Here is a 21,168-nt window from a genome sequence, read left to right as displayed (position 1 = left end):
GGATTTATATGACTAGATATGCGAATTCGTTAGAAAGCAACGATAGTTAAGACAGCGTGGTACTGGCACCAGGACCATGAAGAGCGTTGGAGCAGCAGAGACCAGACACAGACGCATCTGTACAGACACCTCCTTGGTGAGCAACAGGGTGCTGGAGTGAGGTGAGGGACAAGTGGTCTTTGGGGTCAGGTGGAGACTCACATTCGAATAATTAACCCTGACCCCCTGCACTTCACGTCCTGCGCAGAAGTCATTCCGCGTGGAGCGTACAGCCAGGAGTGAAAGAAAAAATAACAAAAGCTTCTAGAACACAGGAAGCACCTTCACCACCCCAAGGCGGAGTGAGGCGGAAACCGCCTAAACAGGACAACAAAAGCACTACCATAAAACATGATTGATGAACGGCAAGATGTCAAAATTAGAAACTTCTTTTCATCAGACTCCAGTACAGAGAAACGGCAAGCCAGAGTGGGAGGAGATATTCACAGTTGTCCACGAACTCCCTGCGAAGGACTCACATACGGAGAGCGGCTCACCTGTGGGTGCAGCAGCGGACGATCCTCAGAAGCAGGTGAATGGCTTTCAATCGCTGATGGCCAGTCTGGCGACAAGCCACACCCACCAGCCATTCCCAAATCTGGGCCAGTGGGAGGTGGGGCACGACTCTTTCTTCTGACAACATCTGCTTCAAAATCTCGAACCCTGGCCCACAACCACAAAACACCAATATTTTAATGATTAGCTCTTGTATTTACTCTGGAATTATTAACTCTTATGTTTAACAAATACGAGGAGGTAACTACGGTTAAATTTTGCCTTTCATAAAAGCAACATAGGACCAACATTTTCAGCTCCTCCCTTTCGCAAACCGCCCTGCAAATTCCAAGAGAAGACGGGTCTTTTGTAGGTGCCCACAGGTGCTCTTCTACCCATCCATGCAAGAGGACAGCCAACCACAGCACACCACGGTGGCCGTGTGCTAGTATTAGCACACCGTGGTGTGCTAGTATTAAAGTACCTGCTTTGACTGTAACAAAGATCCGCGACATAATGGCACCTACCCCTCCCCCGAGCGTCCCCGGCAGGGACATCCTACACACAGAAAGACCAGGGCACACACCTGTCTGGAATCGCCCGAGGTGCCCAGCCGTCACAGTGAATTTGTAGCCCCACTCCGTGTTGCTCATGTCAGAGGTGAAGCGATAATACAGAGTATCTCCTGGGTCACACAAGAACCAGAAACAGGTCAGGACACCACAGCAACAGAGAATGGCGACAGACTAAGCCCCATGTGACATCCCTCCACGTCCCTTCTCTCGCTATTGAGTTTGTTTGTTTGTTTGTTTGTTTGTCTTTGAGAGACAGAGTATGAGCAGGAGAGGGGCACAGAGAGAGGGAGACACAGAATCGGAAGCAGGCTCCAGGCTCCGAGCTGTCAGCACAGAGCCCGACGCGGGGCTTGAGTCCATGAACTGTGAGATCATGACCCGAACTGAAGTCGGACATCTAACCGACCGAGCCACCCGGGCGCTCCTCATTATTGAGTTTAAGTACTTCATGGTAAGAGTCCGTATGACCAAGTATTTATTACCTGGAAGCTCAAAATCCTTCCATTTCTGCTGAGACCCACTGAAAGTGTGTCGATCCTGCTGGAAGTCACTGCTGCTGGACATGGCCAGCTCGTCACAGCCCTCCTCTGTGCTGCACTGCGCGTCGAATTTGATTGAGAGGTAGATCGCACCAGGGATGTGGACCTTATCCTGGGGAGGGGACAGAAAGACACCTCTGTCACTCCTGAGGGTTTGCCTCCTGCCACATCCTGCAAATGTGAGAGGGTTAAATGTCAGCCCTGCCCTCCCCGGCCCTCGGTCTGGCGGGACAGGAACATGCACACGTGAATTAAACCGAAGGACAGGGGTCTCCGAGGTGTGGCCACGTCATCGAGATGGTGCAGTGAGGGCTGAACCCAGGCCCACACTCAGATGCCAAGGATTCCCTGCAAGGAGCTAGCTGCAGGGAAACTGAACCCCCACCCCCCACCCCAGGCCTGGGCGCCCACTTTTCCCATTAAAACCAGGTCACCAGGAAAAAAGACTGGGTGGTAAAGACTCCCTGGCTTTGGGACCAAGGAGGCCCTCTCTTGGCTGGGGCTTGGCAGGGGTGGGGGGCGGGGAGCCGCTCGGGGCATTGGCGAGCTTCTCAGCACCCCTCGTGGGTCCTGCCAGCCACACGTCTTGGAGCGTACCTCAAAGTTGGTGTTATTGTTATACGGGTGTTTGGACTCCCTCACTTGCACTTCCATCCCAGGCTCCTCCATGAACTGGCAGGCAGCCAGGGCCATGGTCCCCAGCATGCTCCCTCGGCAGCCCAGGAGTACCTTCCGCAGGATCTGGCGGGACACGAAGCAGCGAGTGTCAGGGCCTGCCGGTGGCAGGGAGGAGGAGGAGCCCAGTTCAACCCAAGGCCTGTCCAGAGGGGCTGGCATCACCACAGAGGCTGACCTCACCCGCCGCCTCTCACGGCAGGGGGTGGGGAGAGGGGGGACTTCCTGTACACTGGGATGCTGGTTTTCCTTCTGCAGAACACCACTTCTGGGAGCTCTGAGAGAGCCAGCAGAACCTATCAGGGGTGTCCCGGGCCCTGAAGAGTCCTGAGACCAGCAGGGGAAGGATGCGGACAGACAATTACAGCACAACAGGCCACATGCCGAGGGGGTGAGGGACTGGGGGCTCCTCGGGGCGAGGGTGGGGAAGGCCACGTTCCCCTCTGCCACTCGCAGATGAGAGGTGTGGCTACAGCAGAGCCGCCAGCACCTCCAAGGCTGTGTGGCTGGGGCCAGATCCAGGACTTACAGACTGGTGGTGTCTTTGACAGGCAAATTAAGGAGAAGAGGATGAACTCACATCCTGAGGAGTCCTCGCGTAGGGCGGGCATGTGTGTGGGTGAGGGCACATGATGTATGTGGGCGCCAAGGGGACAGAGAAGAAGAAGGCGGCAGTAAATGTGACTCAAGAGTTGTGCACTTGGAATCTGGTAAGGTGGTGACAAAACCATCCCGTTCGGCTGGAGGTGGTGCCCACAGCTCCCGCCACCCAGGCCAGGCCAGCTCTGCGACGAGGCTCCTCACGTATGTGCACCCTGGGAAGCCTTGCTACCCCAACACTACTCTCGAGACAAAGCTGAAGATTTGACTTAAGAATAAACACAAAACCAGGGGTGCTGGGGGGGGGCTCCAGTGGTTAAGTGCCTGACTTCGTTCAGCTCGGGTCACAATCTCAAGGTTCGTGGGTTCGAGCCCCACGTCGGGTTCCGTGCTGACAGCTCGGAGCCTGGAGCCTGCTTCGGAGTCTGTGTCTCCCTCTCTCTCTGCCCCTCCCCTGCTCATGCTTTGTCTCTCTCTCTCTGTCTCACTCTCTCTTAAAAGTCAATGAACATTAAAAAGAAAGAAAAAAAAGAAAGAAAGAAAAGAATGGGGTGCCTGGGTGGCTCAGTCGGTTAAGCATCTGGCTCTTGGTTTTGGTTCAGATCATGATCTCACAGTTCGTGAGTTCCAGCCCCACGTCGGGCTCTTTGTTGACAGCTCCAAGCCTGGAGCCTGCTTCAGATTGTGTCTCCCTCTCTCTCTGCCCCTCCCCTGCCCATGCTCTCTTTCTCAAAAATTGATAAACATAAAAAAAATCTAATCAATTCAAATCAAAGAATAAGAACAGAACCAGAGGCCTGGAAACTAAGAACCAGAGTGTGGGGTGAGGGTGCAGACCCCACACCTGCCCCCCAGAGGCCGGGGGCCTCGGACAGGTCCCTGGCTGCACTTCCTCACGACAGAACTCTCGCTGGTTACACTGCAGCAGGTGCAAGCGTCCCGGGGCCGATGTTCCAGGAACAAGACGCAAACCACCCCGGAGGCGTCCTGTACCACGGAACACACCGGGGGCTGTAATTCACCCTGTCCTCTGGACCTGGCGCCACGAGGAGAGATGGGCCGGGGAGCGTGCAGAGCCAGGCTCCACGGGATCGGCGGGCCGAGCGCTCTCTGCACACCACGTCTGCCCAGGCTGTGACCTCCGCTCTGGGCCGGCACTTGGGAGAGCCCAGCCATGCCCACGGCCAGCCTCCGCTGCATCCGGAGGAAGCATGTTCAAACGTGGGGGCGCAGAGGAGGCGCAGTGAGGGCGAGGACCCAGCCTGACCTAGTAAACAATCACCTTCTCCCACTGATGCTTTTCTTCCAGCTGCATGAACATATCCAAAATGTAGGTCATGTGGGCCGGGCCGCTCAGCTCCAGGGTCTCCTCGCTCACGGGCACGTGCCCAGGCCACTCAGCGAGCAAGGACGCCAGCACGTGGCGGGCGTACAGGACAGCCGTGGCCTCATTCACGCGGAAAAGGTACTCGCGGACGGCCCTCCTGCTCTTGCAGCCCAACTCCTTGTGCAGGAGGGCAGCACTCTTGCTCCGGCGCTGCTGGGCATAGCTCTGCTGCAGTTCGCCCTCCGTGCTGGAGATCAGCTTCTGGGTCACGGGGTTGGACTCGGCAGTGGCCTGGTCACAGCGTGCGGGCCGCGACTGCAAACCCAAAGACCACTGTTACGGCAGCCGGCCCCTCCCCACTGGCTGGGGTGCGGGGCCAGGGGCCGACCTTTCGTCTCCAAGGGGGAGGCAACGTACCAGACACGGTAAGATGATCATGTCTGTGTCCACGGCCTTGGCGCTCTGCTCGTCCAGTCTCAAACTCCTACTGGGCTGCCACCTCTGAGCCAGGGTCCGGATCCTTTCGTCCGTGGTGAGCTCATCCCCATCAAACCTGCGGAGAAGGGGCACGAGGATGGGCACAAGAGGTACCGAAAGGGAAGAGTTCAGCCTGCAGTGGAACTTGTCAGGGACACTGACGGGAGGTGTCTTCCTGGGACTCTGCAATTACATCATCACACCCCCGAGTCTGCGACACCAGTTCACCGCGCTCATTCACTCATGCACGCAGACGTGCACGTACACGCTTGCGGCAGAGAATGCAAGGCGTCCCTCAGGATCCACGCTCCCTGGAGCCTAGGAACAAAGTTCCCCAACGCTGTAGCAAGATACACAGCCCCCCAGCCGGCGATGTGGTGCCCAGCCCCTCCCGCAGCTAGATGCGGCGGTGCAGCCGGGCTCGCGCCCACGGGAGGCCAGCGAGGTAACGCGGGCCGCTTCCAGAGTCCACCCCCCAGCGGCCAGGGTGAGGACGCGCTCCTCTCTCTACGATTCCCCCTCCCCCCGGGCCGGAACAGAGGCGGCACGCACGGGTGAGCCATCTGGTGGCACAGGGCCACTCCAAGGAGCAGAGCTGCCCACCCGCCCTGGACAGTCCACGAGAGGAAAAACAAACTCTATCTTCCTTGACCCGGTATTTCTGGGTCTCTTAGTTCCAGCAGTGCCCTGCTTCGTTTCACAAAGGACTCGAGGCGGTACGTAAGAAATACGTACGGGAAAATAGAAATACGGGATGAAAACGCAGAAGAAAGTTAGAACAGGAAGTCGAAACCAGGATATGAGGGACAGAGGGGGAGATCAGCTGCACACACCTGTGGGAGTTGGGCCCAAGAACCGGCCCTGAACTTCCCGCCAAGAGAAAGGGAACATTATAAATTCTATGAGAATCCTTGGGGGAACGCCATGGAAATAACGTGCCGCGGTGAACAAGCAAACGACACTCTGGCTAGAGGGCCCTGCTTTGCGCTGTTTGCCCCAGGACGACGTAGGAAAGGAACCTTGGCGTCGGCGTCAACTGGCACCCCCGCGAGGGACACGACCGCCACTCAGATGACGCGGGCGTGCGGCAGTCAGCTCTCACATCGCTCACGAAGAACCACGGGCCAGCTCCACGTCGTGGCCTCCCGGGAGTCTTTACCCACGTGTTGCTGGCAGGGTCCTCACCTCTTCTGAACCTCCAGGAAGAAAGAGTCGGTCCTCTTCATCTGCAGCTCGTATATGGCCCGGAGAACGTGCAGAGGGGCATTGAGGGCGTCGTGCGCCATCTGCAGAGGAAGAGAGACAACTTAAAAGTGCTTCCGCACATCGCGGATCACCTGAACGCAAAAGGGAGAAAATAACTCTTTCTAGAATTACCACAGGTTATAATTTAAGAATATTGTGTGGTCACTTAAAGCAAACAAAATTATAAACTCTAAACCATGGACCGTGGAACCTGCTATTATAAATTCAAAGGACAACATAAAGCGCGGAAACGCCAAAAGGAGTACCAGGCCCCCAAATGCAGTGCTGACGGCTGAGAGCTGCCATCGCCACCGCATCGCTGCCGGCTTCTCTCCAGCCGCCTCGTGCCCCCGTCTGACCGCTGGCACCGGAAGTCCAAGGCTATACTTCCTTTTGGTTTCCCAGAAAACTAAACTTGCTTTCCTGACCTCCCGCCCATACCCGTGTGCTCTTCCTGCGGCCACTGATCCGAGGAAGAGCGCCTCCCCAGGGACTGTGAGAGCGCGCGTCTCAGAAGCCACGGGGAGACACAATGGACGGGCTGCAGACTATGAGCACGACTGCACATGCGTATTTCACGGGAGAGAAGATCTAAAGCTTTTAGACTCAAAAGGCTTAAGAACTACTGTGCTAAGGGCTTCTCCATCCTTCCGGATCGATTCTACACAATTCCAACTGAGTCTTCAGGAAGTGATCTCCCAGCATGTCAGACAGAGGCATTTTCGCACAGAGGCAAAAACAAGGTGCAAGCCAAAAGGAATCCATCCTGTGGAGTCCCTCCACCGTCCACACCACGGCCCCAGAACTCACCAAGAAACATATTCTGGTGGGCTCATCCAGGCTTTCCAAAGGATCTAGCTTCCTCTGCTCCGGCTCTCCAGGGCTGCTGACCACGCCTTCTGCATCCTCCCCTTGATCCCCTCGCTCTTCCGGTTCCAGGCCTGGGTGCTCGACCAAGGTGTGGATCTCCTTCTTTGAGGAGTACAGCATGATGGACAAAATCTATGGGCAGAAAACCAGGCAGGGCGGTGGTGTGGGGGTTCAGTGGGTGGGAATGTCACACATATCTTTAACCCTCAAAGGGTGGAAAACATCTGACCTCCTTAAAAGATGTACAGATTCACAAAAAGAATGTGAAACGAGTAAAAAAAGAAAAACATGAAAACGTGTTCAGTTGTACCTGTAATCAAAGAAATGCTAATAACTAAAACTACGAGGGACCTTTGTGTTTATTAACTTTGCTGCTAACGATGCAGATTGGTATTTGGAACTCATTTTGCTGAATGGTAAAGAGCTATAAAAACATCTACTGCCTTTAACCCAGCCAATAACTCGCCTTAGGAATAACATAAAATGTTCAAGAAGTTACACTCATGTTATGGTCAATGAGGCTGGAACCTGCCTTCGTGTTTCACTTACAGCCATTAAACATGGAAAACTGTCTAGTGACCAAGGGAGTGGCCACTGCACGCACACCCTGCATTCGAGGCTGTACATGTAACACGGATGCAGAAGAAAACAACTAGGGAAACCAATCTGACAATAAATTTCGTGTTAAAAAAATATATTAAAGAAAGAATTAAAAAAAAAGAAAACAACTAGAATAAGGACATACATAAAATATTAACAGGAGCTGTGTGTGTGAGGCGAAATTTGAAAGTTTTTCTTCCTTTCCTATAGTTCGAATTTTCTGCAATGTGGTTCTATTATTTGAAGAATAAGAAAATTTTAGGGGCGCCTGGGCGGCTCAGTTGGTTAAGCCTCCGACTGCAGCTCAGGTCATGATCTCACAGTTCGTAAGTTCGAGCCCCGCGTCGGGCTCTGTGCCGACGGCTCAGAGCCTGGAGCCTGCTTCCGATTGTGCGTCTCCCCCACTCTCTCTCTCTCAAAAATAAATAAACATTAAAAAAATTTTTTTTAATTTAAAATGTTTCCTCAGATTGAGAGCCCAGATGCTTTCCAGATTATCCCCATTACTATGCTTTGGCACATTTTCCTGCAACCGAAGCAAACCCTCTCGTGGGACCTGAGAGCTGTGTCCTCATGCTCAGGCCTGTGTGATGGAGACGGGTGGCTGACCAGCTCCCACACAGCAGCAGCTCGTCTTGGACCTGAAGCAGTTGGTCCAGAAACTCCACAGAGAACCACAGTAATTCCACTAAGAAAAACCTAAGGCCTACAAGGAATAGTAATCAGATGAAAATCATTGACTAAATCCTACATAAAATAAACATAACCAAGGACAAACTCAGAAACTGATTTTAGCTCAAAGGGGCTTCAAAGGGAAATAATGATCCAAGGAAACACTTTATCGCCATGATAAAGGGCCAACCGCATGTTTCCATAGAATACTTCTCCAGTGTTCTCTGAACAGACATCAAACTCGTCCTCCCTGACACGGAGGACAGGTGTCACAGTCCCTGTTTCCAACAGGGACACAAACGGAAGACGTGGTCCAACCACTGTAGAGAATGAGCACGCGCTGGGCTAGCCCCATATTCACTCGCGGGTGGGCAGCCTGCACCTGCACCAGGTGGCGGTGGTGGCGGGAGGCACGCCCACCCCTTACCTCTAGATCCCGGAGGAGCCACGTTTTACTGAAACCAGTTCCTTTGCTGCACTTTTTCACCAGCAGCTTCAGCAAATCCGTCTGAAGGAAGGTCGCATGGGTCTCTTCGAAACCGTGAGCCTGCCACACAGAAGGGGTGACCTGCAGCTGGTGTGGGGAGGGGACCGCCTATCTCAGAGCCCACCGTGTCAGGAAGATTCCAGAATCGGCAGGAAGGATGAGACTCTGAACCTCAGCCCTAACCAGAGTCTGTCCGCTCTGTCCCCAGTGCGCCCTCCACAAGCACTTCTGAAGCCCAGGACACGCCGTGTGCCACGTCCCATGCTAAGGGCAGGGGCTTCACGGCCCTCTCCTGCGCTCTGCCTTCCCAAACCTTCCCAGGGTCTTCAGACGAAAATCGAAGTCCCGACCCGTGGCAGTCAGGGCGGACGGGGCACCGTGGACTCTCTGCCCGTTTCTCTGGTCTCGCTTCCCTCTCGGGCACGACCCGGAAGGCCTGGAGGCGCTGCTTCTGTTGACAACCACACCTGTTCCTGGGCCTGGCGTCTGCAGCTCCCCCTGCACACATCGCTCTGCCCAGACTCCCTCTCTACCACCTCGAATTTCGCCTCCGCAGAAAGGCTCGCTCTGACTCGTGGTACTTTTCCCTGCAGGCTCCGTGTTGTCTGTCTTGCAGGCTGGGCTGTAAGCTCCACCTTTTCTCAAGTTCAGTGCTACATGGCTCTCGGTGCTCAACAATACTTGTGAAAACTGGGAGTCAGAGACAGAAATGGTCTATGCCTTGGGGCACCTGGATGGCACAGTCGGTTAAGCGTCCAACTTCGGCTCAGGTCATGATCTCACAGTCTGTGAGTTCGAGCCCTGTGTCGGGCGGGCTCTGTGCTGACAGCTCAGAGCCTGGAGCCTGCTTTGGATTCTGTGTCTCCCGCTCTCTGCCCCTCCCCACCTCACAATGTCTCTGTCTCTCTCTCTCAAAAATAAATAAACATTAAAAAAAAAAAAAAAGAAGAAATGGTCTTTGCCTTCAGGAAGTTTATTCTCTCTTTCAGACCGTGACCAATGCCGTGGAGTCAACAAACATCATGCATGGCCTCCGTCCCCCCCTACAAGCACTCAGGGCTGGGCTGCAGCTGGAAGCCCCTCAGTGCTGGCTCCCTGGGCTGCTGGGTCCTTCTGTGGTCCCCTGGGCAATTCTGCCAAAGTCCAGGCACTCACAAACTTTTAAAACGAAACCCTTCTTTCACGGCTATTTCTGTGGGGAGGTAGGGTCCTAAAAACGCTCCTTCCCCCTGTCAGGCCCCTCAGGTGGCAGAACAGAAGAACCATGTTCCCTACAAGTCAAGGCTTCTCATCTGCACCCCTGTTACCACCCAGGGGTAATATCCTCACATGTCTCCCTCCTTCCACCCCAACCACCAAGCCTATCACTCAAAGTCCCGTAGGATGCTGGTCCTCTCCCCTTCCTGTTGTCCTTTGATGGGCCGGAGGAGCTGTGGTTCAGAGGGAAGAGAGAAACGGTTTGGTCTAGTTTCTTCCCATCTTCAAAGGTTATGTGCTCATTAGGCAAATACCTGGTTCTGGGAAACAGTACTGAAAAAATACAAAGAACCAACTACTGGGAAAAACCTGTTTTTTCCTTCGAGTTATCCTTTTGCAAGACCCCATACGTTCCTAAAAATAATCAAGATCCTAGGTTAACCATCTATCGAAATCAGATGGCATTTCCTTGATGTAAATGCCCCGCAGATGTTAAATCACAGCCAGACTCATTAGCAAATGGGAGAAGCTCACCATTACCTTCAGTGTCTTATACAGTCCTTTGAGGGCCAGGGACAGGACCCAAGTTGCCTCCACTGCCTCAGGACAATGGCTCTCCATGCTGGTTTGCAGGAGGTGACTGGCGATAAAGGCAAAGTGCTGGGAGTACTGGCTCAGCTGGGCCTGACAGTCGTTGCATTCCTGTCCTTTCTGGACCAGCTGGTAGTCCTTCACTGGAGGGTGATGTCAGGCAGGAAGACAAAAGGCACAAAAGTCTGGTCAGTGCTTCCTGCAGCAAGGTCTCTTCCCTAGTAACACACCTTTACTGAAGTAAGAGCAGCAGGCCCCAGAACATAATCTCCCTGGCCTCAATTTAGCCGTCATAATTAAGGCTGGCTTGCAGGTGAGCACAAAAATGGCACTGGGTCACCTATCCATCGAGCAACTGGGAGAGACAATTTACGTTCCTACTACTGTGCACATACAGGCTGTCTCCAAAAGTGCTAAAGGAACTTAATATAGTACACAGAAGGGACTTCCACTCCCAGACAAAACTAAGACAGGCTGAATCTACTCTCCTATCTTAAGCAACCAGAATGTAAAAAAAAAAAAAAAAAAAAAATCAGACAATGGTTTGCAGACACGAGGCAACAAGCAGTAAAGGACTATGATCCCTGATAGAAGAGACATAAACCAGGGGAGTCTTCCAACAGCCTGGCTTTCTGGAGACAATTTACAGGCTGCAGAACAGACGCTGGAAATCCAAGCAGAGTCCCACAGTCTCAATGAACTGATGAGAAAGAGGTCAGAGTTCAGGAAAGTCAAGGTAGCTAGAATTTTGGGGGCAGAATATCATGAAGAAGAGAGAGGCACAGAGACAGAGAGGGTATAGGAGACCCGTCTAGAAAAGCCACAGAAGCTTCCTCGTGAGTCTCTGGAAGTATGATCTGCGTGAAGTCGAGAGCAAACTTCCTAGATAGGAAACCACCCAGTTCTATGAAAGAACTACCAAAAAGCAGTAGGATGAACAATTCTTGGAGCTCACACAGACCTGGGAATATTGTGTCTTCCAACCAGTGGGAGTGGAAGTATCCTAGTTGGGGGTGTGGGGGTGGGGTGGGAACAATTATTTCAAGACATAATGATGAAAATTTTTCTGAATTTGATGGAAACTGTAAATCCACAGATCAAGGAGCTCATTAAATCCCCAGGCAGAAGAAACAAAAAAAATCATGTCAAGGCACATTATAATCAAAATGCTAAAAACCAGTGATTAAGAGAAAAATCGTAAAAGCGGCCCTAGAGAAAAGATATTCGAAGAGTAACAAAGAATTACCACAGACTTTGTGGCAAAAACTATGCAAGCCAGAAGACGATGGATCAATAACTACAAAGTATTAAAAAAAAATTCTCAGCCTAGAAATTTTTATGCAGCAAAATTATCTCTCAAGAATAAAGTCAAAATAAATATTTCTTTGGCTTGGTAGGACAAACCAAAACAAAAATTCTGTAGCAGCAGACCTGACGTTCAAGAAATGTTGTTTTCAGGCCAAAGAAAAATGATACCAGATAGATACCCAAACCTACACAAAGGAATGAACAGCACCGGAGATGGTAAATGCATATGTAAATAAATATAAAAGATATTATTTTCTCATTTTATTAACAACTTTTTTTAATGTTTATTTTTGAGAGAGAGAGAAAGAGAGAGAGAGAGAGAGACAGACAGACAGACAAAGGGCACAAGTGAGGGAGGAGCAGAGAGAGGGGGGACAGAGATCCAAAGCAGGCTCAGTGCTGACAGCAGGGAGCTCAATGGGGGGCTCGAACTCATGAACCGAACCATGAGATCATGACCTGAGCTCAAGTCAGACGCTTAACTGACTGAGCCACCCAGGTGCTGCAAGTAACTTATAACAAACTCTGGAATAACCAGTGAAAAAATTAAGAGATAGTTAAAAGCCAATTCTGAAAATTAGATGGAGTCATTAAGAAACAAAAACAAAAACACAACCCTCAATCCAAAATAAGGCAGAGAAGTGGGGGAAAAAAAAGGAACAACAAATGAGACAAACATAAAACAATCAAGAAAATAGATTTAAACTCAATCATCTTGATAACTACATTAAATGTAAATCATCTAAACATCCCAATTAAAAAGCAGAGATTGTCAGAGTGTATTAAAAAGAAAATTCTACTACATGCTATCTACATACATGCTATCTACTACATGCTATCTACAAGAAATCCACTAAAGACACAGGCAGGTTAAGTGAGAGGATGGGACATACACACCATGCAAATGTTTTGAATAAAACAAAAGCTAGAGAGGCTACATCAACATTAAAGTCAATTTCTGAACAAGGAATATTAGAGATGAAAAGGGGACATTTCATGAGGCACCTGGGTGGCTTAGCCAGTTAAGCTTCTAACTTTGGCTCCATGGTTCGTGGGTTCGAGCCCCACATCGGGCTCTGTGCTGACAGCTCAGAGCCTGGAGCCTGCTTCAGATTCTGTGTCTCCCTCTCTCTCTGCCCCTCTCCTGCTCACGCTCTGTCTCTCTCCCCTTCAAAAATAAGATAAACATTAAAAAATTTTTCAAAAAAAGGGACATTTCGTACTGAATTGAGAAACAGACATATACACAATTACAGTTGGAGACCTTAACATTCCTCTCAGTAATCATTAGAACAGACAGAAATTCAGTAAGAGCATGGAAGGCTTGAACAACATTATCAACTAACTTCACTTAAAAAAGACATCTACAGAACAGCATAGGTTTCTCTTCAAGTGCACATGGAACCTGATTCAAAACAGATCAAATTCAGGACCGTAAAACAAGTTTCAATAATCTTAACAGGACTGAAATAATTCAAAGTATGTTCACTGATGCCAAGAGAATTAAACTTGAAATCAATACCAAAGATTTCTGGAATATCCCCCAAATATTTGTAAATTCAACAATAAGTGCTTAAACAATCCATAAATAAACACTCATAAGATAAATAGAAAATATTCTATTGTAATGGCCTGAATGAAAATAATATAAATTATATAAAAAACTATGGGTGCAGCTAACGCTATACCTGGAGGAAAATTCATAGCATTTACAATGCTGCTACCAAAAAATAACAAAAATTTCTAATCAGTGATTTAGGCTTCCACCCTAAGAAATTAGAGAAAGAAAAAAAAAAAATTAGAGCAAGAAAAAAAAGTAGCAATTTAAACCCGAAGCAGGAAGAAGTAGGAAATTAATAATGACAAAGACAGAAATCAATGAAGCAGAAAACAGAAAAATAATAACAAAAAAATCAACGAAACCAAAAGTTAGTCCTTTGCAAAGATCAAATAACACTGATCAAGCTCTGATGAGACACTCTAGGAAACAAACAAGAGAAGACACAAATTATCAAAATCAGGAGTGAGAGAAGGCAATTGTGCCAGATGAAGGGCAATTAGAGACCTCAATTTATTCCCTAGATAAATGGAGAGGTATACAGTACTCATGGGTCACGTTAAGACGTCAGTTCTCCCCAAACAGATATGCAGATTCAGCGGTTATTTAAGAGAAACGAATCTAGTTGAATCTAGAATTTATACAGAAAGGCAAAGGAACTACACTACCCGGAGCAATGCTGACACAAGAATAACAAAGCCGGAGGACCTGATTTCGAGGCTTAGCATAAATCTACAATAGTCATGAGAATGCGGTATTTGAGTAAGGCTGGATACATAGACTAATGGAATAAGACAGAACCGATAAATGGACACACACACGATAAATGGACACACACACGTGGGTCAACTAATCTCCAACAAAGGTGTCAGAATAATTCAATGGAAAGAAGTCTGTTAAACAAATGGTCCTAAAACAACTGGATGTTGATATGCAAAAAAGAAAAACAAAGGAGAAAGAACAAGAACCTTGACCTTTACCTCACACCACACACAAAAGCACAGCCAGGGCCTGATGCTGAAGCTGAATGAGAAAGCATATTACTTCAGAAGCAGAACTGGGCACACAGTGGTTACAATACTCCAGAGTTCGTAGGCTGTTTAGAGTTCGGCAAACTAAGTCAAAGGTGACTCGTGATACACTTCCACTCTTCTACTGATGGAGCAAAATGGAAAGCGACCTGAATGTCAACATACTTATTCAAAGTTATTTCACACTCATTTAGACATCTGACTCCACAATCTATTTAAATTACCCACTAGAAAAGCAAGAACACTGGCAAATGGAAAAATTACATGTTCAGAACCTAAGCGTGTCCCACCAAAAGCACAGAGCCATATCTACAAAATAACAGCATGGCAAGGGCCTTCAAATTTACCCTAATTTGGGGCGCCTGGGTGGTTCAGTCAGTTAAGTGCCTGACTCGATTCCGGCTCAGGTCATGACCTCACAGTTTCCTGAGTTCGAGCCCCGTGTCAGCTCTGCACTCCAATCATGCAGAGCCTGCTTAGGATTCCCTCTCTCTGCTTCTCCCCTACTTGCATTCTCTGTCTCTCTCAAATAAAATCAACAGACTTAAAAATTTTTTTACCCTAACTCAACCACATCTCTTCAGAGATGAAGAAAAAGAAGCTCACTCACAACTTGTTTTTTAAAAAAAACATATGCAAGGGTAAGAACCAAAGTATCTCTACAAATTTCAGAGTATGCAGAGGTTGGACAACTCCTTTTCATTCTTAGAAAAAGCAATTACGCTTGGCACCTGTTTTCCTCTTCCGGGTTTTGACATCGACGACGACAGCCCTGTTCTTCTCAGTGAAGTGCTTCAGGATGATCACGTCATGGGGCTCATTGGCATTATCCACATACACACAGCGAGTTCCCACACAGAGGACCTAGAGCAGGACAGAGACCAAGAGGCAACTCAGAAGCACACGGAGACAGGTACAGGCCCATAGCCCAACACCAGCCCCGTCCCCCCCTCCCTGCTGGTGCCCCCGACGCCAGCAAGTCCTCAAGGACGGGCTCTCCTACATCCAGGGCCCGGCACAGAAGTGGTTTACATGCTTGCTGGAGGAAGTCACGTTTCACAGTCCCCTTTGTCCCAACCAACTGCAAGCCGTGAGGATCAGAAAGATCAAGGTCAGTGCCCACCCAAGAGACAGCTACCCTGAGGTTCTCTGTAACTTCACCGATGAGTTACCTGCTAGTAGTCAAAGCCAGCTACTGGCTAACAAAAGAGTCAAATGCCTAACCTGTTAAAAACGCAGTAGAACAGACCATCCCATCATCTTGAAAACCCAGCAATCCTGTACATGCAAATCATCTACCTGAAGGGAGGAAACTCCCCAAGACACATGCTGCAGAGACCCTGCCGTGCGGGCAGAGGGTGGGAAGACGTGGCCCGGCCTCCAAAGACGCGTACCTGGGGGATGCCAACCAGCACAAGCAGGGTGAAGATGTTGGTGTGCTTCAGCTGGAACGGCAGCTGCTTGATGCAGTGGTCCGTGAAGGTGGCGATGACGTCGCGCCACAGGGGGGCACCGCTGAGGGACCGCAGGATCTCCGCCATGGAGCAGGCCCAGTCCAAGCCCACCCGGCTGGAAGGCGAGAGCTCCGTTAGGTGGTGCAGGCTCTGAAGTCAACTCAGCAGAGCTCACGACACTCCGCGGCGGGTGCAGCCGCCTGCCCGAGAGCCACTCGCCCGTTAGTTTAAGCGACCCGAACGACCCCTCTGTTACCTACGCGCTCAGCCTACGGCCACGTTTAAAAAAACTCCGCACAAACAGTCACACGTCCAAGCGCACTTGCGCACTCACGTTCACACACAGAAAAAAAGAGCTCAGAAGGAAATCTATTGAGTCAGTGCCAGGTGCATGAAGATGGTGCGGCTGGGGTGATTTTGTTCTCCTTTTCTGTTTTCCAAATTTGGAATTGTGACTGTTACTTTTACAATAAAAACTGACATATTTGCTTCAACCTCCAAGCCCACACTCACTGCTGCCAGGGAAAAACAACCAGAATGTATATATCATCAGAAAGTTGAATCAGCAGACGGCGCCCCGACCACACAGCTGTTTTAATGTGGGTTTTGAGGACAATTTGAATGTCAGGTGACACTATTTCCAATCAAACTAATTTTATTCTCACAAGAGATGCCTGGACAACAGCACACGGGAGTGAATCGAGGGCCGGACCACGGACTTAAGGAAATGGACGGCAAGGTGGGACAGGGTGCGGGGGGCTACCTGTCCAGACACACGGCTCCCAGGCTGAAGAGCAGGTGGGTGGTCTTCCAGCCATCTGGCACGACGGAACTGTCCCCCGCCGCAAACAAGGTGTGCTTGGCGGAGAGGACCTTCACCACGGCAGCATCCACCTCTGCTGGTAAAAGGCGGGTGATTAACTGGCCGAGAAGACCCAGCGTGAGGTGGTAGGTTTCGTTCAGGTGGCCTGCGTTCGAGATGACAACCTGAAACATGAGTGGGAGGGCACGCTCCAGGTCTATCACGGGGACCGCGGGGTCCTGCCAAGAGAAGGAGAAACACCTACTCAACACGGAGCCCGTGTAACCTCATCAACTGCACACTGTACCCCTCACGTCCCAGGTACACCCGGCTAGCACACGGGGGCCGTGCGGTATCTTTCCTCAACAGCTACGCACAACCAGGCGAGAAAAGACATTCTCGGGTATCATCTTTTTTCTTTTTTTTTTAAGTTTATTTATTTATTTTGAGAGAGAGAGAGAGCACGAGAGCACCAGCGGGGGAAGGGCGGAGAGAGAAGGGGACAGAAGATCCAAAGAGGGCTCTGTGCTGACAGCAGTTAACCCGGCGCGTGGGGCTGGAACTCATGAACCGTGAGATCACGAGCCCGGCCAAAGTCGGACGCTTAACTGACTGAGCCACCAGATGCCCCTTCAGGGATCCTCTTACAATCCCACTGCGAACTCACTATGCTACTCTCAGGGACACACAGATGACTGCTACTAACAGGTGGTCTCTCCCACAAAACTACCACCCCTCTTCCAGAAAAGAAAGTACCACTGTCTCTTACCAACTTTAAGGGAGGTAACATGGCTGCCAGCAATCCCAAAATCCTCTTCTGGGAACACTCAGCAAACACCTGCTCCGGGCTGGGAGTAACCGCCTTTTCCTCGATGGGCTTCTGAGAGGACACGACTGAAGTGTCAGCATCTGAGTTGTAAAACATCAAACTTTCAGGTCTTGCCAGGTTCTGTGCACGTACAAGCAGCAAGTAAGCTGCCGCACTGTCCCTGAGCCGAAAGAGAACGGAACTTGGACTTTGCTGAACACGTCCTGCTCCAGGGGGCCCCCCCGACTGCCCTACTAAAACACAGGGCACCCAGCCTCCGCGGTCGCCGTTCCCCTGACCCTGCTAGTCTGTGCTCATGCTAACTGGTTACCTTTCAACAAACCAAATCGCTGGTATTTATTATGTGTTCCCTTCTAGATTTTTACTGTCCTTCAGTGATGTGTCACAAGTACCTAGAAATGTCTCTCGAGCATAGCAGGTGCCCAGAGGACGCTTGATGGATAAATACTCTGTATGTGGACCGGGACGCTGGCACTTGTGCAGACCAAAGAGGGCCTGGGCCAATGAGGAGTATCAGCCGGCTGCACCGCGAAGACGCCCATCGGCCCCTGCTGACGGCTGGCCCCACGGACGGGGCAGGATGCCCGGTGCCTCCTGCCTCCTGCCTCCATCACAGAGCAGGCTAGGGAGACACACGGTGCCCCCACCCCCCCACGCCCGGGCCGCCCCGACGAGGAGGCTCTGCAGCCCACTGCACGCACCTCCATCTCTGGGCTCATCAATCTTCTGGGAACGCAGCTCCGACCCTGTTGCTGCCAGCCCCGGGCAGTCGGCCGAGGCCCTCCTCAGTAGAGGACACAGCAACCCCTAGGGCTCTCCTCCACCCACGCCCGTCTGCCGGCGGGACGCTCCCCTGCAGTCGCCTGGCGGCTCCCACTCTGGGGCCTGACCTGCTACTGTCCCGCCTGCCCTCCAAGTCTCTCCCCACAGCAGGTCCTAGCACGGCTGAGGTCCCTCGCAGCCTGACCTTTACAAGGCTTCCTGTGCATACGGTTGTTCCGGTTAGACACCGGTCGCCACCGCTCACACCTCTCTTCTGGACAGAGCCACGTCTCGCTTCCAATTACAGTCACCGCACCGTGCTCGACACCCTCCCAGACCGCAAGCACCATGGCCGGGACCTGCGTGTCTGTCTGACTTGGTCCCTGTCGCATCCCCACAGTCTAGCACAGGGCTTGGCACACGGAAGGCCCTCCGGAATTAGGGAATAACAAAGGAGGAAAGCAGGCAAAGCGTTAGCAGTACCATCCAATACAAAACGAGAAACCGTGCGCCCTTGGTTGCTAGCCAGTTTGAAACCGTGTGCAACAAGCAGCCGAGGGATGGGTCTGTGTGCATTTCAGGTAAAAGAGATCAAGGTCATGACCGAAGAATCTTCACCTGGAAGCCCTGCAGGTGAGTCTGAAACTTGAGTCTGGCGTGCAGGATCCTTCATCAAAGATGCACCTTCGTCCTCCTTACTTCTCTGCTTGCAGTCGAAAGGTCTGACCTTCTTGTGACCATCTCTCTTTCCCTGAAAACAAAACGCAAAGGAACGAAAGTTTCTTATAATAGAAGTTTACTCATTCGGGGTGCCTGGGCGGCTCAGAAGGTTGAGTGTCCATCCGACTCTTGATCTCAGCTCAGGTCATGATCTCACGGTTGTGGGATTGATCCTCGTGTCGGGCTCTGTGCTGTGTGTGCAGCCTGCATGGGATCCTCTCTCTCTGTGTCTCCCTCTGCCCCTCCCCTGCTTCAAAAAAATTTTTTTAAGTCTGCTCATTAATGTTGTAATACGATTCAATTTTTAAAATCACTAGCCAGTCTTTATGGACTGAAATACTTTTAAATTCCTTAATAAAATGTGCCTCATTTCTGACGATAAATCTGTGCTCTAATTAAGACAGCCATCACTGCAACCCATCCCCCAAACATCTCCCAAATGCCCTTGCATCAGAGCCCACAGTTCCATTAGCAATGGCCATAGTACAAACCTCGAGTACATTCTACTTAGCTTTTTTTGTAAGTTTATTTTTATGTATTTTGAGAGAGAGATAGAGAGCAAGTGTGTGTGGGGGGGGTGGTGGTCAGAGAGGGAAGAAGGCAGAATCCCAGACTCCACGCCATCAGCCGAGTCTGACTCAGGCCTCAATCTCACAAACCGTGAGATCATGACCTGAGCTGAAGTCAAGAGTCGGATGCTTAACCATCCGAGCCACTCAGGTGCCCCCATCCTACTTAGCTTTTAGAAGCCACTTACAGAAAGTCCTCTTGGGAAAAAGAAAAAAAGAAAGTGTCCTTCTAGAACACTGAGCTTACATTTCTGAGATTTTTATTTTGGCAAGGAGCCTGGTTAAGGGGGCTCTTGCTGGAGCCGCGAGGCTTCCCTGGGCTCAAGAGTCAGGCAGTGAGCTGCCTAGATCGGTAGGGTGACAGCCCTCGACCGGTGTTTCCTTAGGCCTTTTCCCCTGGGCCAGGGAAAGCCTCTAAGAAGAGCCTGAAACACCTTTCTGCAACAAAAATTAAGGAAGTGCTCAAAGAAAAAGACACATCGGAAGGATACGGAGGCCGGCAGGAAGGAGCTTCCACGGGCCAAACATAGGACAATCTGAGCATCAAGACGTGTAATGAAAAGTAATGTATTTCACAGATTTTATTTTATTTAATTTTTTTTTAACGTTTATTATTTCGGAGAGAGAGAGAGAGAGAGAGAGAGAGAGAGAAAGAGAGCGCAAGCAGGGAAGGGGTAGAGAGAGAGAGAGGGAGACACAGAATCCGAAGCAGGCTCCAGGCTCCGAGCTGTCAGCCCAGAGCCCGACGCGGGGCTCGAACCCACAGACTGTGAGATCATGACGCGAGCCAAAGTCAGACGCCCAACCGACGGAGCCACCCAGGCGCCCCTGCTTTGAACTTTTTGAGGAACCTCCGTACTGCGCTCCAGAGCGGCTCCACCAGCTTGCACTCCCAACGAATAGTCTCCATGTCACCACAGCCGCACTGAGGCGTAGTGACTTCGGTGTGGGAGTAGAGCCCCTCGCGCCCGGCCCGCATTCGCGCCCGTACCTGCACGGTGGCATTCTGGGTGAGCACCGTCGTGTGCCTGCATCTCACAGACAGAAACCGAAGCACGGCGACGCTGAATAACGCACACCAGCCGCACGGTAGTAAGTGTGCAGGCTGCGGTTGGAAACCCATTCGGCTTGGGTCGGCTGCCCAACCGACGGAGCCACCCAGGCGCCCCTAGGTTTTATTTTTAAGTAAGCTCTACACCCAACGTGGGGCTTGAATATACAACCCTGAGATCAACAGTCACATGCTCTACGGACTGAGCTGGCTAGGTTCCCCCAAAATAACAGCGTTTAATCCACTGAATAAAAAAAATTCATCTAGGCCATTGTGATGCAAATAAAGGAACAGGAGGATCCACAGGGAGCAGAGAGCTCAAGGCAGCCTGTCCTGAGATGCTAGGAGCTCACAGGAAGACACAACTGCCCCGGGCTCAGGGTGGAGGCTATCCCTGCTGACCACGTCCTCTCTGCCCCACCACCATCTGTGGGTGGTTGACATGCTGCCCAGAGTTTTGTGGTCAGAAACGTCAGCACGTCAGACACTGGTCGGAAGCTTGTGTCGCCTGTCTTGTGCTGGCTCCCTGGCTGAGTGAAGCTGACAAAACTCTCAAGTTTTCACCAGCCATCTCTACTTTTGTCTTCCTCTAAAGGACAATGGGATCACAGTGAGCCACAACCATCAAACGGGGGATCCTTGAACTGGTGAGCATGACAGAGAGGACAGAAACGTGAGCAGCTCCCGAGGCAAAG

At 50.9% G+C, this 21,168-nt stretch overlaps 1 protein-coding gene across 2 annotated transcripts in view; it reads right to left on the bottom strand.

The window, feature by feature from the left end:
* The window catches only part of ZZEF1 (zinc finger ZZ-type and EF-hand domain containing 1), a 102,462-nt gene that overhangs the window by 9,002 nt on the left and 72,292 nt on the right, over positions 1–21,168 (bottom strand). For both annotated transcript variants that reach the window (XM_053892249.1, XM_053892250.1), the window contains exons 38-52: positions 18,752–18,884; positions 17,312–17,451; positions 16,504–16,781; positions 15,681–15,855; positions 15,018–15,150; positions 10,339–10,532; positions 8,542–8,661; positions 6,783–6,974; positions 5,913–6,013; positions 4,668–4,803; positions 4,206–4,565; positions 2,246–2,389; positions 1,592–1,760; positions 1,121–1,219; positions 537–702 (exon numbers count right to left, since the gene is read on the bottom strand). In XM_053892249.1, coding sequence (XP_053748224.1) covers positions 537–702; positions 1,121–1,219; positions 1,592–1,760; positions 2,246–2,389; positions 4,206–4,565; positions 4,668–4,803; positions 5,913–6,013; positions 6,783–6,974; positions 8,542–8,661; positions 10,339–10,532; positions 15,018–15,150; positions 15,681–15,855; positions 16,504–16,781; positions 17,312–17,451; positions 18,752–18,884 — 2,540 coding nt within the window. The remainder of the gene's footprint in view (positions 1–536; positions 703–1,120; positions 1,220–1,591; positions 1,761–2,245; positions 2,390–4,205; positions 4,566–4,667; positions 4,804–5,912; positions 6,014–6,782; positions 6,975–8,541; positions 8,662–10,338; positions 10,533–15,017; positions 15,151–15,680; positions 15,856–16,503; positions 16,782–17,311; positions 17,452–18,751; positions 18,885–21,168) is intronic.

Source organism: Panthera pardus, unplaced genomic scaffold (genome assembly GCF_024362965.1).
Source record: "Panthera pardus isolate Hobbes unplaced genomic scaffold, ASM2436296v1 HiC_scaffold_3, whole genome shotgun sequence".
Taxonomy (NCBI): domain Eukaryota; kingdom Metazoa; phylum Chordata; class Mammalia; order Carnivora; family Felidae; genus Panthera; species Panthera pardus.
This window is presented reverse-complemented; position numbering and strand designations above follow the sequence as displayed.